Below are 19500 nucleotides of genomic sequence, written 5' to 3'. Positions count from 1 at the left end.
ATACAGTAGACCCCCACTAACATACAGCAGACCCCCACTAACATACAGCAGACCCCCACTAACATAGACCCCACTAACATACAGCAGACCCCACTAACATAGACCCCCACTAACATACATCTGACCCCAACTAACATACAGCTGACCCCCCACTAACATACAGCTGACCCCCCACTAACATACAGCTGACCCCCCACTAACATACAGCTGACCCCCCACTAACATACAGTAGACCCCCACTAACATACAGCTGACCCCCACTAACATACAGCAGACCCCCACTAACATACAGCAGACCCCCACTAACAGACCCCCACTAACATACAGCAGACCCCTACTAACATACAGCAGACCCCCACTAACATAGACCCCCACTAACATAGACCCCACTAACATACAACAGACCCCCACTAACATACAGTAGACCCCCACTAACATACAGCAGACCCCCACTAACATACAGCAGACCCCCACTAACATACAGCAGACCCCCACTAACATACAGCAGACCCCCACTAACATACAGCAGACCCCCACTAACATACAACAGACCCCCACTAACATACAGCAGACCCCCCACTAACATACAGCAGACCCCCCACTAACATACAGTAGACCCCCACTAACATACAGCAGACCCCCACTAACATACAGCAGACCCCCACTAACATAGACCCCACTAACATACAGCAGACCCCACTAACATAGACCCCCACTAACATACAGCAGACCCCACTAACATACAGCAGACCCCCACTAACATAGACCCCCACTAACATACAGCAGACCCCCACTAACATACAGCAGACCCCCACTAACATACAGCTGACCCCCACTAACATAGACCCCACTAACATACAGCAGACCCCACTAACACAGCAGACCCCCACTAACATAGACCCCCACTAACATACAGCAGACCCCCACTAACATAGACCCCACTAACATATAGCAGACCCCACTAACATAGACCCCACTAACATACAGCACACCCCTACTAACATACAGCAGACCCCCACTAACATACAGCAGACCCCACTAACATACAGCAGACCCCCACTAACATAGACCCCCACTAACATACAGCAGACCCCCACTAACATACAGCAGACCCCCACTAACATAGACCCCACTAACATACAGCAGACCCCCACTAACATAGACCCCACTAACATACAGCAGACCCCCACTAACATACAGCAGACCCCCACTAACATACAGCAGACCCCCACTAACATACAGCAGACCCCCACTAACATACAGCAGACCCCCACTAACATACAGCAGACCCCCACTAACATAGACCCCACTAACATACAGCAGACCCCCACTAACATAGACCCCACTAACATACAGCAGACCCCTACTTACATACAGCAGACCCCCACTAACATAGACCCCACTAACATACAGCAGACCCCACTAACATACAGCAGACCCCACTAACATACAGCAGACCCCCACTAACATACAGAAGACCCCCACTAACATAGACCCCTACTAACATACAGCAGACCCCTACTAACAAACAGCAGACCCCACTAACATACAGCAGACCCCTACTAACATACAGCAGACCCCACTAACATAGACCCCACTAACATACAGCAGACCCCCACTAACATAGACCCCACCAACATACAGCAGACCCCCACTAACATACAGCAGACCCCCACTAACATACAGCTGACCCCCACTAACATAGACCCCCACTAACATACAGCAGACCCCACTAACATACATCAGACCCCCACTAACATAGACCCCCACTAACATAGACCCCCACTAACATACAGCAGACCCCCACTAACATACAGCTGACCCCCACTAACATAGACCCCACTAACATAGACCCCCACTAACATACAGCAGACCCCCACTAACATAGACCCCCACTAACATAAGGCAGACCCCCACTAACATACAGCAGATCCCCCACTAACATACAGCAGACCCCCACTAACATACAGCAGACCCCACTAACATACAGCAGACCCCCACTAACATAGACCCCACTAACATACAGCAGACCCCCACTAACATAGACCCCACTAACATACAGCATACCCCCACTAACATAGACCCCCACTAACATACAGTAGACCCCCACTAACATACAGCAGACCCCCACTAACATACAGCAGACCCCCACTAACATACAGCAGACCCCCACTAACATACAACAGACCCCCACTAACATACAGCAGACCCCCCACTAACATACAGCAGACCCCCCACTAACATACAGTAGACCCCCACTAACATACAGCAGACCCCCACTAACATACAGCAGACCCCCACTAACATAGACCCCACTAACATACAGCAGACCCCACTAACATAGACCCCCACTAACATACATCTGACCCCAACTAACATACAGCTGACCCCCCACTAACATACAGCTGACCCCCCACTAACATACAGCTGACCCCCCACTAACATACAGCTGACCCCCCACTAACATACAGTAGACCCCCACTAACATACAGCTGACCCCCACTAACATACAGCAGACCCCCACTAACATACAGCAGACCCCCACTAACAGACCCCCACTAACATACAGCAGACCCCTACTAACATACAGCAGACCCCCACTAACATAGACCCCCACTAACATAGACCCCACTAACATACAACAGACCCCCACTAACATACAGTAGACCCCCACTAACATACAGCAGACCCCCACTAACATACAGCAGACCCCCACTAACATACAGCAGACCCCCACTAACATACAGCAGACCCCCACTAACATACAGCAGACCCCCACTAACATACAACAGACCCCCACTAACATACAGCAGACCCCCCACTAACATACAGCAGACCCCCCACTAACATACAGTAGACCCCCACTAACATACAGCAGACCCCCACTAACATACAGCAGACCCCCACTAACATAGACCCCACTAACATACAGCAGACCCCACTAACATAGACCCCCACTAACATACATCTGACCCCAACTAACATACAGCTGACCCCCCACTAACATACAGCTGACCCCCCACTAACATACAGCTGACCCCCCACTAACATACAGCTGACCCCCCACTAACATACAGTAGACCCCCACTAACATACAGCTGACCCCCACTAACATACAGCAGACCCCCACTAACATACAGCAGACCCCCACTAACAGACCCCCACTAACATACAGCAGACCCCCACTAACATACAGCAGACCCCCACTAACATAGACCCCCACTAACATAGACCCCACTAACATACAACAGACCCCCACTAACATACAGTAGACCCCCACTAACATACAGCAGACCCCCACTAACATAGACCCCACTAACATACAGCAGACCCCCACTAACATATACCCCACTAACATACAACAGACCCCCACTAACATACAGTAGACCCCCACTAACATACAGCAGACCCCCACTAACATAGACCCCCACTAACATAGACCCCACTAACATACAGCAGACCCCCACTAACATACAACAGACCCCCACTAACATACAGCAGACCCCCCACTAACATACAGCAGACCCCCACTAACATAGACCCCACTAACATACAGCAGACCCCACTAACATAGACCCCACTAACATACATCTGACCCCAACTAACATACATCTGACCCCCCACTAACATACAGCTGACCCCCCACTAACATACAGCTGACCCCTAACAGTCGTCAACCATGACACAGCAGACCCCTGTCAGGACTTAGTAACAGATCAATGGAGGTAGGGGTGTGCTTGTGAATGACCCCCTCCTCCTCCTGCATTAGGATCTTACAGACCCATCATGTCACCAATTCCTACACCCGTACAAAGGACATTAAAAATTAACCACAATTTCACTTGTTTCGATCTCAAGATACGGCTATTTATAGCCTAAGATTTTTTTTTAACGAAAAGACCACTCGAGTTGCATTTTTTAAATCTTGTTATCTCCCTTAGCCAATCGACGATATTAGATACAACTTGGTGATAGGTCTAAGATCCAATCCTCACCGCTGACTAACGACACCACACAGACCTCAGAAGCGGAAGTCTAGCGGTATGGACTGATAAACCCACAACCATCCAGGATCAAACCAGTGCAGTTCACTCATATCAAAGGGAGATTATTGGTCAAATCAATGCAGTATAATACAAGCAAAAAAAAAAACACGGACACGATTGTTGAATGAAAATACAGATAACTATTTTTAAAAGGGTTTTCCCAGACTAAGATAACTTCATTGTCTGCACGCTATGCCCTTCCGTACATGTCTGTTGTTTAAGCCAATATTCAAACGTTTATAATGTAGAGCTATAGAATTAAATAGTGGTGTGAGGCTTGAGGACTAGGGGTAAGACGACTAGGGGTCAGACGACAGGGATCAAACGACAGGGGTCAAACGACAGGGGTCAAACGACAGGGGTCAAACGACAGGGTTCAGACGACAGGGGTCAGACGACAGGGGTCAGACGACAGGGGTCAGACGACAGGGGTCAGACGACAGGGGTCAGACGACAGGGGTCAGACGACAGGGGTCAGACGACAGGGGTCAGACGACAGGGGTCAGACGACAGGGGTCAGACGGCACGGGTTAAGACGACAGGGGTCAAACGACAGGGGTCAGTCGACAGGGGTCAGACGACAGGGGTCAGACGACAGGGATCAGACGACAGGGGGGGTCAAACGACAGGGGTCAGACAGGTGTCAGACGGCAAATATCGAACTTGGGATTTGTTAAATTTTGGCGCAATTATGGAAATGTGAGGTAAATGTTTCTAGAACTCTCTGTAACTCACTACTTGGCACTGTCGATCAGCTGGTACTCGTGGGAGCGGTTGTAGCAGTGCTGGACACCGGCGTCTGCCCACAGGCTCTTACAGTGGTCCCAGAACACCTGCAGGTAAAGGTAGACAGGTGAGTGACCTAGTTTGTCACAGGTTAGGTGGGGGTCGGGTGTCGGAGTAGTTGAGGGTCGGGGTGGTTGGGGGGTCGGGGTGGTTGGGGGGTCGGGGTGGTTGAGGGGTCGGGGTGGTTGGGGGGTCGGGGTGGTTGAGGGGTCGGGGTGGTTGGGGGGTCGGGGTGGTTGGGGGTCGGGGTGGTTGGGGGTCGGGGTGATTCGGGGTCGGGGTGGTTGGGCGGGGTGTCATTGGGGTTTCGGGTGGCTAGGGGTTTAGGGGGGTGGGGGTTTAGGGGGGTGGGGGTTTAGGGGGGGTGGGGGTTTATGGGGGGTGGGGTTCGGGGGGGTTGGGGGTCGGGGGTCGGGGGTCGGGGTGGTTGGGGGTCGGGGTGGTTGGGGGTCGGGTGGTTGGGGGTCGGGCCAAGTGTGTCGGGCCAAGTGTGTCGGGCCAAGTGTGTCGGGCCAAGTGTGTCAGGCTGGTTGTGACGAGGGGGTATGAGGACTGAATATTTAACCATCAATCTTAGTTACCCCCACCCACCCACCCCTCCACCCCTCCACCTACCTCAGATAACTCTGTGACCTCCTTGGCAGCCTCCGTGAGGATAAAGTCAAAGCTGGTCTTGTTCTCTTCCCTCTCCAGCGAGATGGACAACAGTTGCATAGCAACCACGATACTCTGTGGGAAGGTACGGGAAAACATGCTAGTCGCCTCCCTTTGATTTTGTTGTGTGAAATTAATATCGCAGTTAATAATTAACGCTGGGAACATAAAACCAAATTTAGTTGTTGTATTTTTGTCGGTATCGATGTTAAGGTCACGATAAGGATTAAGGGCTAGGTTGAACAAAGATTTCTACGGTCAGACTTTGGTCAGTATTATGATCAGGGTTAGTTTGAAATAGTTATGACTGGGGATAGGGAGAGAGTTAAGGAGTTTTCTTTCAGTAAAAAATGTACAGACAGACATTTGGGAGCTTTCGTTAAGACAGACATTTTGAAGCTTTTGCCAAGACAGACATTTGGGCGCTTTCGTTAATCTTTCGAATCTTGGATAAGCAGCGCAATCAAACTTAATATAAACCTTCCTGAGTCCACCCAGCTTAAACTGGTACCGAGCATCAGAAAGGCATAGAGTGCATAGGCTTATGTCAGCACAGTGACAAATGATAACAGCTATTTTATGTTGTTGTATACATGTCATGCGGGACAGACGATATAAACAGTGTCATTTATACACAGGTCATTAATATATACTGTCTTGTGCAATCGCATTTAACATTATTACACCCACAAAAATCAATCCATAATTTCGTTAACATGTTGGTGATACTTTTTAAACGACTTACTAACATAGATTCCCTGACGTTACGGTTGATGTCTTTTATTTTCTCCAGTCTTTCACTAAAAAAAAAGAGGGGGTGGGGTGGGGTATTCAGAAATAAGAACTAGGGGAGTGTAGGCAGAGGCGTAGCGAGGGGGGGGGGGGGGCGGGGCGGGGGGTGCGGACGGCACTGGGTGACACCATTAGGGGGGTGATTCCAAGGCAAAAAATAGCAAAATATATAGAGAAAAATGATAATTACACTTAATTGAGCGATTAATTCGAGTGTTAAATAGTCTTGTAAGAGGTGGAAATTGAAAGTTTGAGGGGGGAGGGGGGGGGGGTGAACATCGAAAATTGATTAAGTGCCGCACCGGGTGGCACCCGACCTCTCTACGCCACTGAGTGTAGGTATTAGGTTATGGGGTAACCTGTCTATGAGGGTTACATTTTTCCTATGTTAATGGCCGTTTGTTAAATGTGCAGGTAAAAAAAAAATTAAAAATGTATGTATCATAAAACAGTTTTAAAAAGGTAAGTTTAGTACATGTGTAAAATATTAAAATAACTATTTTAATGAATTAAAATAAGCAGTTTCTACAAAGGTTTTTATGGATATCCACCTACTTACATTGTTGTATTAGTCGGGGTAACAGTAAACAATAGCAGACTTACGAGAAGGTGTATCCGTTGATGTGAATTATTTTCATCTGTTTGGTGATGGTGCTCTTGCCAGACTCGCTGGCTCCTGTAACAGTAACAGTGGTCATTTTAAAGGGCATCCGTACGCAGAGTCAGTGAGGTCGTTGGCACTTGGGGTCACTTAGGTCATTGGCACTTAGGGTCACTGAGGTCATTGGCACTTAGGGTCACTGAGGTCATTGTCACTTAGGGTCACTGAGGTCATTGGCACTTAGGGTCACTGAGGTCATTTGCACTAAAGGTCACTAAACATGTTACTTTCCCCAAGTAACAACCTCACCAAAACTAATTATTTGCCGACAAATGAAAAATTATTATAAGAACGTTAGTCGCTTAGCAAACAAAACAAATACCACCAAAATGGAGATCCAATTCAAACTATCCCAGCTAAAATAAGAAGCCACTGAAAAAAAACCACCCAAAGTAAGAACCCACAAAAAAAAAGAATCAACTAAAAACCGCCCAAAATAGGAAGCCACCAAAAAACCAACCAAAACAATAAATACCCACTTTAAAAAAAAAATAAGAATCCACTTTAAAAAACAAACAAATAAGAACCCACTTAAGAACTGACTTACCCAACAGAAGCAGACGTAGCCTCTTCGTGTCGATAGCGTGCTGTTTCTTCAAGAGTTTGGTCAGCTCGTGATTTCTTCTCCTCGCGTTCTTCGCCTCGTCCCTAGAACTGTAGTTCTCTTCCTCACCATCCGACACACACACACCGCAACACGCCATCATGGTCACATGAGTTGCTGCCCTTTGATAAACAACGTTAATCATCAAGTCCCTACACTGGTACAGCAACTAGAGAACTCTCCACGAAAAGAAATCAGTTTTCACTAATCGTTTGTTAGATTTTGAAAGAATCTGATCAGGTTATCAATCACGATCAATCACATGTTTGATTTGTAACGCCTAAAGGTGACATGTATATCCGGTTTCTACCCATTATAAAAAAAAAGTCATTGTAGTGAAAATCGATATTTGAAAAAGTGAATTACTATAGTTCCTGATTCGTTACAGTAAACAAAGGACAGCGGTACACAGTACGTACACAGAAGACAGCTGTACACTGTACGTACACAGAAGACAACTGTACACGGTACACAAAGGACAGTTGTACACGTTACACATAGAAAATCTGTGTATAATACACACAAGACAGCTGTACACAGTAGACATACGACAGTGTTACAGATACAAATACGAAAGACAGCTGTACACTGTACATATAGGACAGCAGTACACATACAAATACGACAGCTGTACAAAGTAGGTTACTAATAATGATACAACAGCGATTAACGTAAATAAACAGCCAGGTCGCCATTTTCTAATTTACGACACGTGACCAACATGTGCTCTACTTCATAACATAAAAGAAATTAAGGACTTAAATTTTTTACTGTAAGTATTGATTTAGCTGGTTATTCAAGAAATGGATCAAACAAACCACTGTTATCCACGTGGATACAATTTTGTGAAAACAACGAACGGATGCAATAAGCTGGAATCGTGGATAGTAAAACGGCTACAATACTCGCTGAAATGTACATTTTACTCAAATGTATCAACTATTGAAGAACGAATTCAGGAATAAAATGAATGTACTGTAAGTTCAGAAAAATCGAAAGTTAAATTAAAAGATTTAGCCGTTATTGCTTTATTTTTTTAATGTCAGTGTTAACAACATAAGGTAAGTAATGTTTGATCAACGTGTTTTGAAATCTACAACACGTTCAGTTGGCATGTATTGATTTGTGATTGATGGTAATCGATAGTAGAAAGTTATAGTTGAATGAATGAAAGGATTCTGATATAAAGGCAGTGGAGGGGTGGGTCATGTGGAGGGGTGGGTCATGTGGAGGGGTGGGTCATGTGGAGGGGTGGGTCGTGTGGAGGGGTGGGTCGTGTGGAGGGGTGGGTCGTGTGGAGGGGTGGGTCGTGTGGAGGGGTGGGTCATGTGGAGGGGTGGGTCATGTGGAGGGGTGGGTCATGTGGAGGGGTGGGTCATGTGGAGGGGTGGGTCATGTGGAGGGGTGGGTCATGTGGAGGGGTGGGACATGTACCAGGGGTGGGTCATGTACCAGGGGTGGGTCATGTACCAGGGGTGGGTCATGTACCAGGGGTGGGTCATGTACCAGGGGTGGGTCATGTACCAGGGGTGGGTCATGTACCAGGGGTGGGTCATGTACCAGGGGTGGGTCATGTACCAGGGGTGGGTCATGTACCAGGGGTGGGTCATGTACCAGGGGTGGGTCATGTACCAGGGGTGGGTCATGTACCAGGGGTGGGTCATGTACAAGGGGTGGGTCATGTACCAGGGGTGGGTCATGTACCAGGGGTGGGTCATGTACCAGGGGTGGGTCATGTACCAGGGGTGGGTCATGTACAAGGGGTGGGTCATGTACCAGGGGTGGTTCATGTACCAGGGGTGGATCGTGTGGAGGGGTGGGTCGTGTGGAGGGGTGGGTCGTGTGGAGGGGTGGGTCGTGTGGAGGGATGGGTCGTGTGGAGGGGTAAGTCGTGTGGAGGGGTGGGTCGTGTGGAGGGGTGGGTCGTGTGGAGGGGTGGGTCGTGTGGAGGGGTGGGTCGTGTGGAGGGGTGGGTCGTGTGGAGGGGTGGGTCATGTGGAGGGGTGGGTCATGTGGAGGGGTGGGTCGTGTGGAGGGGTGGGTCGTGTGGAGGGGTGGGTCATGTAGAGGGGTGGGTCATGTGGAGGGGTGGGTCATGTGGAGGGGTGGGTCGTGTGGAGGGGTGGGTCATGTGGAGGGGTGGGTCATGTACCAGGGGTGGGTCATGTACCAGGGGTGGGTCATGTGGAGGGGTGAGTCATGTGGAGGGGTGGGTCATGTACCAGGGGTGGGTCATGTACCAGGGGTGGGTCATGTGGAGGGGTGGGTCATGTGGAGGGGTGGGTATGTGGAGGGGTGGGTATGTGGAGAGTTGGGTCATGTGGAGGGGTGGGTCATGTGGAGGGGTGGGTCATGTGGAGGGGTGGGTCATGTGGAGGGGTGGGTCATGTGGAGGGGTGGGTCATGTGGAGGGGTGGGTCATGTGGAGGGGTGGGACATGTGGAGGGGTGGGTCATGTGGAGGGGTGGGTCATGTGGAGGGGTGGGTCATTTGGAGGGGTGGGTCATGTGGAGGGGTGGGTCATGTACCAGGGGTGGGTCATGTACCAGGGGTGGGTCATGTACCAGGGGTGGGTCATGTACCAGGGGTGGGTCATGTACCAGGGGTGGGTCATGTACCAGGGGTGGGTCATGTACCAGGGGTGGGTCATGTACCAGGGGTGGGTCATGTACCAGGGGTGGGTCATGTACCAGGGGTGGGTCATGTACCAGGGGTGGGTCATGTACCAGGGGTGGGTCATGTACAAGGGGTGGGTCATGTACCAGGGGTGGGTCATGTACCAGGGGTGGGTCATGTACCAGGGGTGGGTCATGTACCAGGGGTGGGTCATGTACCAGGGGTGGGTCATGTACCAGGGGTGGGTCATGTACCAGGGGTGGGTCATGTACCAGGGGTGGGTCATGTACAAGGGGTGGGTCATGTACCAGGGGTGGGTCATGTACCAGGGGTGGGTCATGTGGAGGGGTGGGTCATGTGGAGGGGTGGGTCGTGTGGAGGGGTGGGTCGTGTGACATGAGTGGATCGAACTACTCAGATACACATACATACACACACCTACACTAGTGCCATGACCTTTCAACAAAGTTAATGTCAAATCTATATCTCTAATCGACATTCAGACCTGCAGAGAGAAAAAAAAAGTTTTATCACACTCCGCAAGGCTAACCCCCAATTATCGATAGCGTAGTCGGAAATGGGCGATAACTCTGGAATTAAACTAATGTGTTTGTTAGAGTAGTTCTGACCACGTGTTGTGAACGCGACATTATCAGTTCCGGTCTAATGTCAGAAAAGACCTGTAGCTGACATTTGAAGGTTGTTTCTTTCAGCGATAAACTAATCCTCAAGCATTAGTCTATTTCATGCGTAGCTCATTGTATACATGCTAGCTAATGTATACGATTTAACCTATTCATGATATAAAATAAGTTAACTTTTCAGACCAGACGCAGTTGGGTTCATTTGATTTTTTGGGCATAAAAATAGTGTCGTCAGTCCGATGCTTAGGCGCCTTTATTTTTCTTGTGAGATACCCATTGTTACCTCGCCCCTAGGTCCGAACTCGAGACTTTTGGGTTAGCAGTACTGCGCTCTAATCCCCGACCACACCGTCCAATGCTAGCGATGGTCGTGTCGATTTTGGACTAAAATATGGCTTAATTTTTGTTTTGATTCAATTTCGAAAGTTGATTAGTGCGCCGTCATTAGTCACTTGAACTATCAACAGTTACCTTAAGGCGACAAATTGCTACAGTAATGGATCAGACAATATAGAACAAACAGAAGGTCACCATAGAACAAACAGAGGGTCACCATAGAACAAACAACACTAACATTGACAAAGACATGTAGGCACACTCACGGGTACTTATAGGGACAGAACAAACAAGCAACGGTACGACGGTGTTTGTTCTAGATATAAATAGACTCGGCGCGGCCATTGTTTTTGGACTGTGATAGTGTGGCTATTTATAGATTGACATGGCTTATATTTAGCATAAGTTAAATATGTTGGGGGTGTCAATACTTGAAGCGTCATGGCGAGATTTACAACGTGTATTATTTGTCTCAGACTTAGTAGCTAACTCGTGAGTCGCCAGGTAGACCCTAGGGATTTGGGGCGCTAAAATTACCCAAAGTTTTCTATAACTTAAGGTACTCCATGGGTGCTACTATCGAGACTTTCATAAATGTTATCGTCGTTGGTATTTTTTTGTAAATTCTATTTATAATAATATCTAATCGTTTTCTGTTGGTTTTATCTTTTAAAAACAATTCTAAACTATTTAAAAATATTTAAAAAACTAGGGTGGGATCCTTTACATAAAAAATACAAGGGCTTAACTAAAGAGAGCTGCCCAAAAGAGTACGATTTGAGAGGTATATCTGCAGCCCTTTGCTCATCAGGGGCTTTGGCATTCGGCAGTGTTTCTTCCAGACTTATTTATATGGGGGGGGGGGGGCACCTTGAAACTTTCCGAGGGGCGGACTAAAATTTCCTAGCGTTGGGGAGGGAAGGCGGAGACAAGTAAAACTATCTTTTGAAAGAAAAACTGATCTTTGGCGGGTTTAGTCAAAACAAATCATCAAATAAACATAAGATGACGTTTTTTTCACGCCACATTTAATTTCAAAAACTCACCCCCCCCCCCCCTCTCCATCTCTACTTTAAGAACCACGTGACAAAGATTATCTAAAATTTACAAACAAACAAAACCTGACTTATGCCGTAGCATTAGCTGTAGAGACGACCTTGGTAACCTTGGAATTTGTTGGGGAAAAAAACTTTGACATCACGTCAAAATCATGGCGCCGCAATTTTTTTTTCTGTTTTAAAATGGAAACCTTCAAATTTAACAAAACGGCATGTTTTTTTTTTTAATCCAGATTTTAATCATCCATTGATTTTCATTGATCGGCGTACATTCAGCTCGCGAGTGTTTGCTAGCTTTAAAGTTGGGGGCAGTGTTTCTATCAGACTATTTTCTCCGGGGTATGTTGGGGGGGGGGCAGTTGACATTTTCGAATGGGGGGGGGTATATAATTCCATTTTGCTCGGGGGTGGTAGTAGACTTTCTTCGGAAGATATGCCTGAAAGAAATTCTGGACTTGTGGGGGAGGGGGGGGGGTGGAAAAGTTTAAAATAAATATTTCACCCCAAAAGTTAACTGTTATAATAATGAAGACGAAGCACATATCACTAGGTAAACTTGCTGATAACTTAGTGGTCGTTTGTTTTTATTATCTCGGAATAAGCAGACGGTAGTGTCGTAGTCTAAGAAGAATTTATTTACTGCGTGCACTTAGGCGGCCAGCGATCAAATGGTCGATTGGTTGAGAAGGGGAAGTAACAAATGTTTCTGACAAAGGGAAGTAATAAATTTAAACACTACACATCTACCTTCGTTAGAGTCGTGTGCAACTTGATTTTTTGTTTTAAGTAGGCCACTCTTTTCAGTGTGGATTTATGAGAAAATCTCGCTTGGGGAAACAATGACCAGGGGGGAGGGGGGGGGGGGGGACAAGGACCAACCGGGGACGGGACGGGACACCGCATTAAAGAAAAACAATTGAGCGAAGATTTTTTGTGCATGCAATTAAGAAATAATTTGGAAATAATCCCAAACAGATATGATCTCAAACAACTGAACAGACAGATTCAGAGAAACGTTTACAACTTTATAAAAATCTCTCATAGAGAGATCTAGTTGAGTCAGCAATACCCCTCTAACTCCTCTCCTGTGGAAGTGATACGCTCAAGGCCTAAGTTACAACAATAAAATCAAAATTGTCTTGATGTATAGATCTACCTCATTTCTTAAATGTATACGATTCGTACACTGATTTTAAAACAAAATTAAACGTACAATTTATTACTTCATTCGGTTTATTATTTTTTTTAACTTTCTTCAAACAAATGACGTTGGATTAAATAACATTACAGGTAATCCTGATTAAATTATTGAAAGTAGTAAAAATGGTACACATTGTATAAAAAAAACAGATGGCCCGAATCGGTTAGTTATCGGAGATGAATTGTTTTATTGAAAAATATTTAATAATCAAATAAACCTAAATCTAAAAATTATTCCCTTGAGTGTTAGATTAGTCGAGAATTTTAAAAAAATGTTCTGTAACAATGATCAAACCTGAATCGTGGGCCCAGCGAAAACAATAGAAGCACACAAATAATTAAGAGTTATCGATCCTGAAATGATTTGTAGACAACGAGTAACTCATGTCACGTCCCTGTCGCTTCACCGAAAACAATGTTTTGAACATAGTGAATGAACATTGTTCACGGCCATGGGGGAAAAAATACCCGGTGTTAACTCAATTTATAGCGCTGTAAATTTTTTTATCGCTGTTGTGGGTTATTTTTTTTTAAGGTGAGGGGGGGGGGGGGGGTGTCAGCTTGTTGATAAATGATTGGTGACGTGACTTTTAGCGACACGCTAACTAATTTTGCTAGGGAAGGAAATATCGATCGGCGTTAATTAATTAGCTTTGGCTTAAATCGACAGCATGCGTTGTTTAATAAAAATGGTTTTTTTTTTTTTTTGCGTTTTTTTAATTTTGTTCTGCTTATTGAAACCTTATGATTTGTACACGGAGGGGGTCGACCGTTAATGATGTCACACGCCTTGGTTTTAAAAAAAAATGTAACGTAGCATTTATTTATTTTATATTTTAGAAACATAAATGAAAAACGAGATTAATTTTCAGTTAGATTTACGCTTAGTTTTGGGGTGGGAGGGCGACCAGGCTATGTGGCGACGATGTGGGGGGGGGGGGGAGCGGGGTTTGAGTATCGACTAACCTTTTATGGACTATTCTTTACTTAAAGATTTCATCGATAGAGCTGACTGTGGGTTTAGGGCAAGCTTGAATATATATATATATATATATATATATATATATATATATATATATATATATATATATATATATATATATATATATATATATATATATATATATATATATATGTATATATATAAGCTTGCCCTTGTTCGAACCCCGGGCAGATGAGGCTCGATAGCCGGGCACAGCAACCCATCTTCATCTAGGAGGGAAAACTCCAAAATCAAACAACTGCTGCCAGGTGTCGGCGTGGTCGAGTTGGTAAAGCTCATAGTTGCTAAACAGAAATGTCTCGAGGCAGATGAGGCTCGTTAGCTGGGGACAGCCACTCTTCTAGGAGAGACAACTCCAAATTCAAACAACTGCTGCCTTGTAGTTGTTCTTGGTTGGACAAAGGCTATGGAAGCAAATCCAAAAAGAAAAGCAGGCTGGAATCGGAGTCAACGGGCCATATGCCATATGGCGCATAACACGTTGACACTTAATACTTAACTAATTACAATTAAGAACAAAGGAAAGAAAAAAAGTTAATCCACACGTCATGTCTTTTAGCGATACAGCAGAAACCGCTGAGCCCATGGAGATGTCTAGTCCGTAGGAAACGAAAGAAGTCAGACTGAAGTGAAGATCCTTTAGAGAGATTTGTGACGGATTGGCTACACCATTGAGAAGACAATGATCAGCGTATCAAGACAAGCTTCTCGTGGGATCCTTTAGGGCGGGGCCAAGAGAAATCTGGAGAGGGAAGACGGCACAAAACAAAGGGGGGGGGGGGGGGGCTACCTATGGGGTCAGGTCGAAAAATTATTATGGTGGACTATGTTATAATAGGAAGATAGGACTATGTCCTAGTAGAGGCGTAGCGACCCTTCCCGGCGCCCGGGGACAAACTTTCAATTTGGCCCCCTCGGGAGCAAATTTTCGATTTGCACCCCCCCCCCCCCCCTCAAATTGCAAAAATGCAGCTAAAATGACATTTTAATTTGTTTTACAACCCATTTTGGCGCCCCCTAAGGTCGGCGCCCGGGGACATATGTACCCCCCTGCCCCCCCCCCCCCCATCGCTACGCCTCTGTGTCCTAGTGGACGATAGGGCTATGTTCTAATGGGAAGATAGGACTATATCCTGGTGGACGATAGGACTATGTCAAAGTGGGACTACAGACGAATCCGCTTAACATACTAGCATTAAACATGGCATTTTGGCATAAACAAACATGGCCTTTTGACAATAACATGACCTTTTGGCATTAACATGAACTTTTGGCAATAACATGACCTTTTGGCATTAACATGACCTTTTGGCATTAACATGACCTTTTGGCATTAACATGAACTTTTGGCATTAACATGATCTTTAGACATTAACAAACATTGCATGCGATATCTTTCGTTATTTATTTTTCAAATGTCAGACCAGCTTAAGTTTTTTTTTTAAAGCATGTCCAAAGATAAGACGGATTTTCTTAGCCGGGTGATTTTGTAAATCGACACCGTGTGCCTTTATCAGTAATGTTGATACGTTTGTTCTCAAACCAAAACAAATGTTGAATTGTGGTTTAGGTCTTGGGTCAAACGTTGACTAAATGTAGTGGGCTCATCAGACATAGTGTGAGGCTGCAAACAGATGTCGAAGTTAGCGGAGTGTATTGAGCGCCTTCGATTGGCTGGTTGAGATCACATGGGTAAAATTTTTCTAGTCACAACGAGGGAATGTTAAAAATAGACAAGTGGGGCGCCGGTTAAAAAGGAGTCGGGTTAACATTCATTAAGTACACGTACGTACGGTAACCGGGTATAATCGGATTCAGAGTACAAACAGCAACGACATTCGTCATATCACTTCTAACTTCGATCAGGGTATTTTCAGACATTTTGTTCGGGGTCGGGGGTACTTAAAGTTTACGGGGGACGGGGCGGGGGGGGGGGGACCGGAGGCGACACTTGAAGCCTTCGAGGGGCGGACAATAGTTAAGGTATAGTATATATCTTTTATTATTTAATTTTTTTCTATAACTTCCAGGGGACGGCTAAAGTGCACAGTGGGCAGCGCCCCCTCCCCCCCCCCCCCCCCCCCCATGTCCACCGACCCCGCCTAGACGAAATAAAACAAAATATATTTATTTTTATAGAACAAAATATATTTATTTATATAAACAAAATATACTTTGACCAATTTATGGCGTCATTGGTGCTCATTGTATAAAAGTATTTTTAAGTATACACTGTTTCTTTCACGCATTTCTCGTGCGATGGAGGGTAGGGGCTGGAAATGTATATGAATATTTTCGTAATTGCCCGTCACCTATCAACCCGCCGGAATTTTCTAGTGAAACCTCCCCCTCCCCCCTTTAGAAAAATTCCTGATAGTTTGCATCTTCATTTAAATTTATGATCATTATATTCAGTCTTTGTGAAGAATGATTGGCATCGCATTTAAGGACTGGTGTTCATGGTATTGAATTTATAATCGGTACTCAGGACATTGAATCTGTATAAGGCGTGTGTTGTATGGAACTAATGGAATGATTGTGTGGTATCGAATCTAAGAGATTTATCACCTGTCAAGTGTGTTAAGTGCACTGGCTGAAATACGTGTGAGTGTACGTGTTCGATAAACTCTCATAGTTTAAAGTTTACTTATCATGTTATGTATTTCAGGTAAACCTTAGCACCAACATAGCATGCGCCTTCAGAGGTGTCCATCTAAAGCAGGGGTGTCCAAACTACGGCCCGCGGGCCGCATTCGGCCCGCGGGGTTCTCTCGTCCGATCTTTTTGTTCACTGAATAAATATTTGTTAGAGGTGGCTGAGGAACTTTGCCCAGAAAATTCAAAACAATTTGAAAATGTTCCTTTGGGTACAATTACCATTGCTCGCTTTTGCAGACAATTGGTGAAAACATTGTGACTGAAATAACGAAAAATGCAATCAAGTTTGAAAATCTTTGAATTGCAATGGATGAGTCGCTGGACAGCTGTTCCACCTCTCAACTGCTTGCGTTAATTTGTTTTTGTTGTGTAGATGACGACATGAACATAACACAAGAGCTGGCTTCCCTACATAGCAAGTATGGCACTGTTACCGGAGATGATATAGTCAATGAGTTAAAAAGATATATGCTGATTATAACTTGGACTGGACTAACCTCAGTTACCTGACTGTGAGGCGTAGCGACCCTTCCCGGCGCCCGGGGCGAACTTTCAATTTGGCGCCGCCCCCCCCCCCTATATATATATATATATAGATATATATAGATATATATAGATATATATATATAGATATATAGATATATATATATAGATATATCTATAATATAAGCGGGCAAGTAGTGTGTCAGTCCTTCCTTCCTTCCGTCATCGCTATAGATTTTGGAACCATAAAAGTAAACATTCGCACCATGCTGTGCTTTTCAGTGCACCGCAGTGTCTTATTATAAGTATTAGAGTAGGGTTTGTTTATATAGCGGCATAGAGCTATTTTATAATTGCCACGGTTTTTACTCTTTCGCATAACGTCAAGAAAATATTAAATACACGCAAACTGCTAAAACGTATTAAAAAGATTAATGTCAAATATCATTTTCGTTTAGGCTCCCAGAAAAAGTGGATACATTTTAATAACATAATAACAGCAGGGTAGAAAAATCAAATTAATTTAACTCTTTTCTAATTTTGACAAAGGAGGTAATTTAAAAATACATTAAACTCACGCTAATAAAAAATGTGAATGCAAATATACGTTCGTCATAGAAGGAATTAGTGTTGCAATAATATAATTAGCAAAATGTGAATGCAAATTATTCGGATGTGTAAGAGGAAATTATTGTTATAAAATTATAATTAGCATGGATTGATAAAAGGCAATCTTTTTATTTTATTCACTGAATGTAGGCCCTACCGTTTATTACTTATAATTTTTAATCAACTATTCAGCACTATTATAGACGCGTCATCACGTTCATAGGTTTTATTGGTGCGCAATGGTTTTAGTTATGAAACTCTATTGTAAATTTTAAAAATTTAAAGTACTGGAAAAAATGCGAGAATGGATAAATTGAAATATTGTAGGTAAAACACGGATATTTTAAATACTGCCTATTATTTATGCTGATTTCTAATTATTATTCTATCTTTCGGGTTTTATAGGAGAGGCGTAGCGAGGGGGGCATATGTCCCCGGGTGCCGACCTTAGGAGCGCCAAAGTGGGTTGGAAAAAATTTGCGAGGGGGGGGGGGGTGGTGGAAATCGAAAGTTTTAGGGCGGGGGGGGGGGGGGAAGGGGTGCAAATCGAAAGTTTGAGGGGGGTGCAAATCACCGGAAAGGGCGCGATTTGGCGCTACGGGCTAGACTGTGAGCAATATGCCTGTATGATTGCATTTAAATTGTGTTTATGTTATGAGTGTTGTGTTTGTTTTTTCGTTTTTTTTTTGTTTGTTTTTTTTTGCGTTCGTTTGTGTTGTGTTTAGTTTTGTTCTGTTCTGTTCCCAAGTTGGTACATTTAAAAAAGATTTACCGTGGCGGAGCACGGGATGCAGCTAGTCTATAATATAAGCGGGCTGAGCGTGTGTCAGTCCTTCCTTCCTTCTGTCATCGCTATAGCTTTTGGAACCATAAAAGTAAGCATCGCAACATGCTGTGCTTTTCAGTGCACCGCAGTATCTTATTATAAGTAATAGAGTAGGGTTCGTTTATATAACGGCATAGAGCTATTTTATAAATGCCACTGTGTTTACTTTTTTGCATAACGTTATGAAAATATTAAATTTTCGCACATTGCTAAAACATATTTAAAAAATCAATGTCAAATATCATTTTAGTTTATATTCCTAGAAAAAATGGATACATTTCCATAAAAGTAGGTCGAAAAAACTAATTAATTCAACTTTTTTTTTGTGGTAATTTTTTCAAGGGAGGTAATTTGAAAATATATTTAACTCAACAATAATTTAAGTTAATCTTTTTTTTAATTACTACCGCATTGATTAGTCTATGTTAAGGTTCATAATTAAAAGAGAAAAATGTTAAGATTATTTATATTATTTTCTAATTAGTCTATGATTTCTCAAAATCACTATTTTTTGTTTTTGTTTT

General features: G+C 44.5%; 1 protein-coding gene across 1 annotated transcript in view; it reads right to left on the bottom strand.

Annotated features, from left to right (window-relative positions):
- LOC131929527 (guanine nucleotide-binding protein G(s) subunit alpha-like) overlaps nucleotides 1-13808 on the bottom strand; it is a 33944-nt gene extending 20136 nt beyond the window's left edge. The window contains exons 1-6 of the mRNA XM_059285776.1: nucleotides 13693-13808; nucleotides 7487-7665; nucleotides 6882-6954; nucleotides 6232-6286; nucleotides 5448-5561; nucleotides 4782-4879 (exon numbers count right to left, since the gene is read on the bottom strand). Of these exons, the coding sequence (XP_059141759.1) occupies nucleotides 4782-4879; nucleotides 5448-5561; nucleotides 6232-6286; nucleotides 6882-6954; nucleotides 7487-7646 (500 nt within the window). The 5' untranslated portion in view covers nucleotides 7647-7665; nucleotides 13693-13808. The remainder of the gene's footprint in view (nucleotides 1-4781; nucleotides 4880-5447; nucleotides 5562-6231; nucleotides 6287-6881; nucleotides 6955-7486; nucleotides 7666-13692) is intronic.
- Between the last annotated feature and the right edge of the window lie 5692 nt (nucleotides 13809-19500).

Source organism: Physella acuta, unplaced genomic scaffold (assembly GCF_028476545.2).
Source record: "Physella acuta isolate Inbredline_101_S28 unplaced genomic scaffold, ASM2847654v3 ptg001645l, whole genome shotgun sequence".
Taxonomy (NCBI): Eukaryota; Metazoa; Mollusca; class Gastropoda; family Physidae; genus Physella; species Physella acuta.
This window is presented reverse-complemented; position numbering and strand designations above follow the sequence as displayed.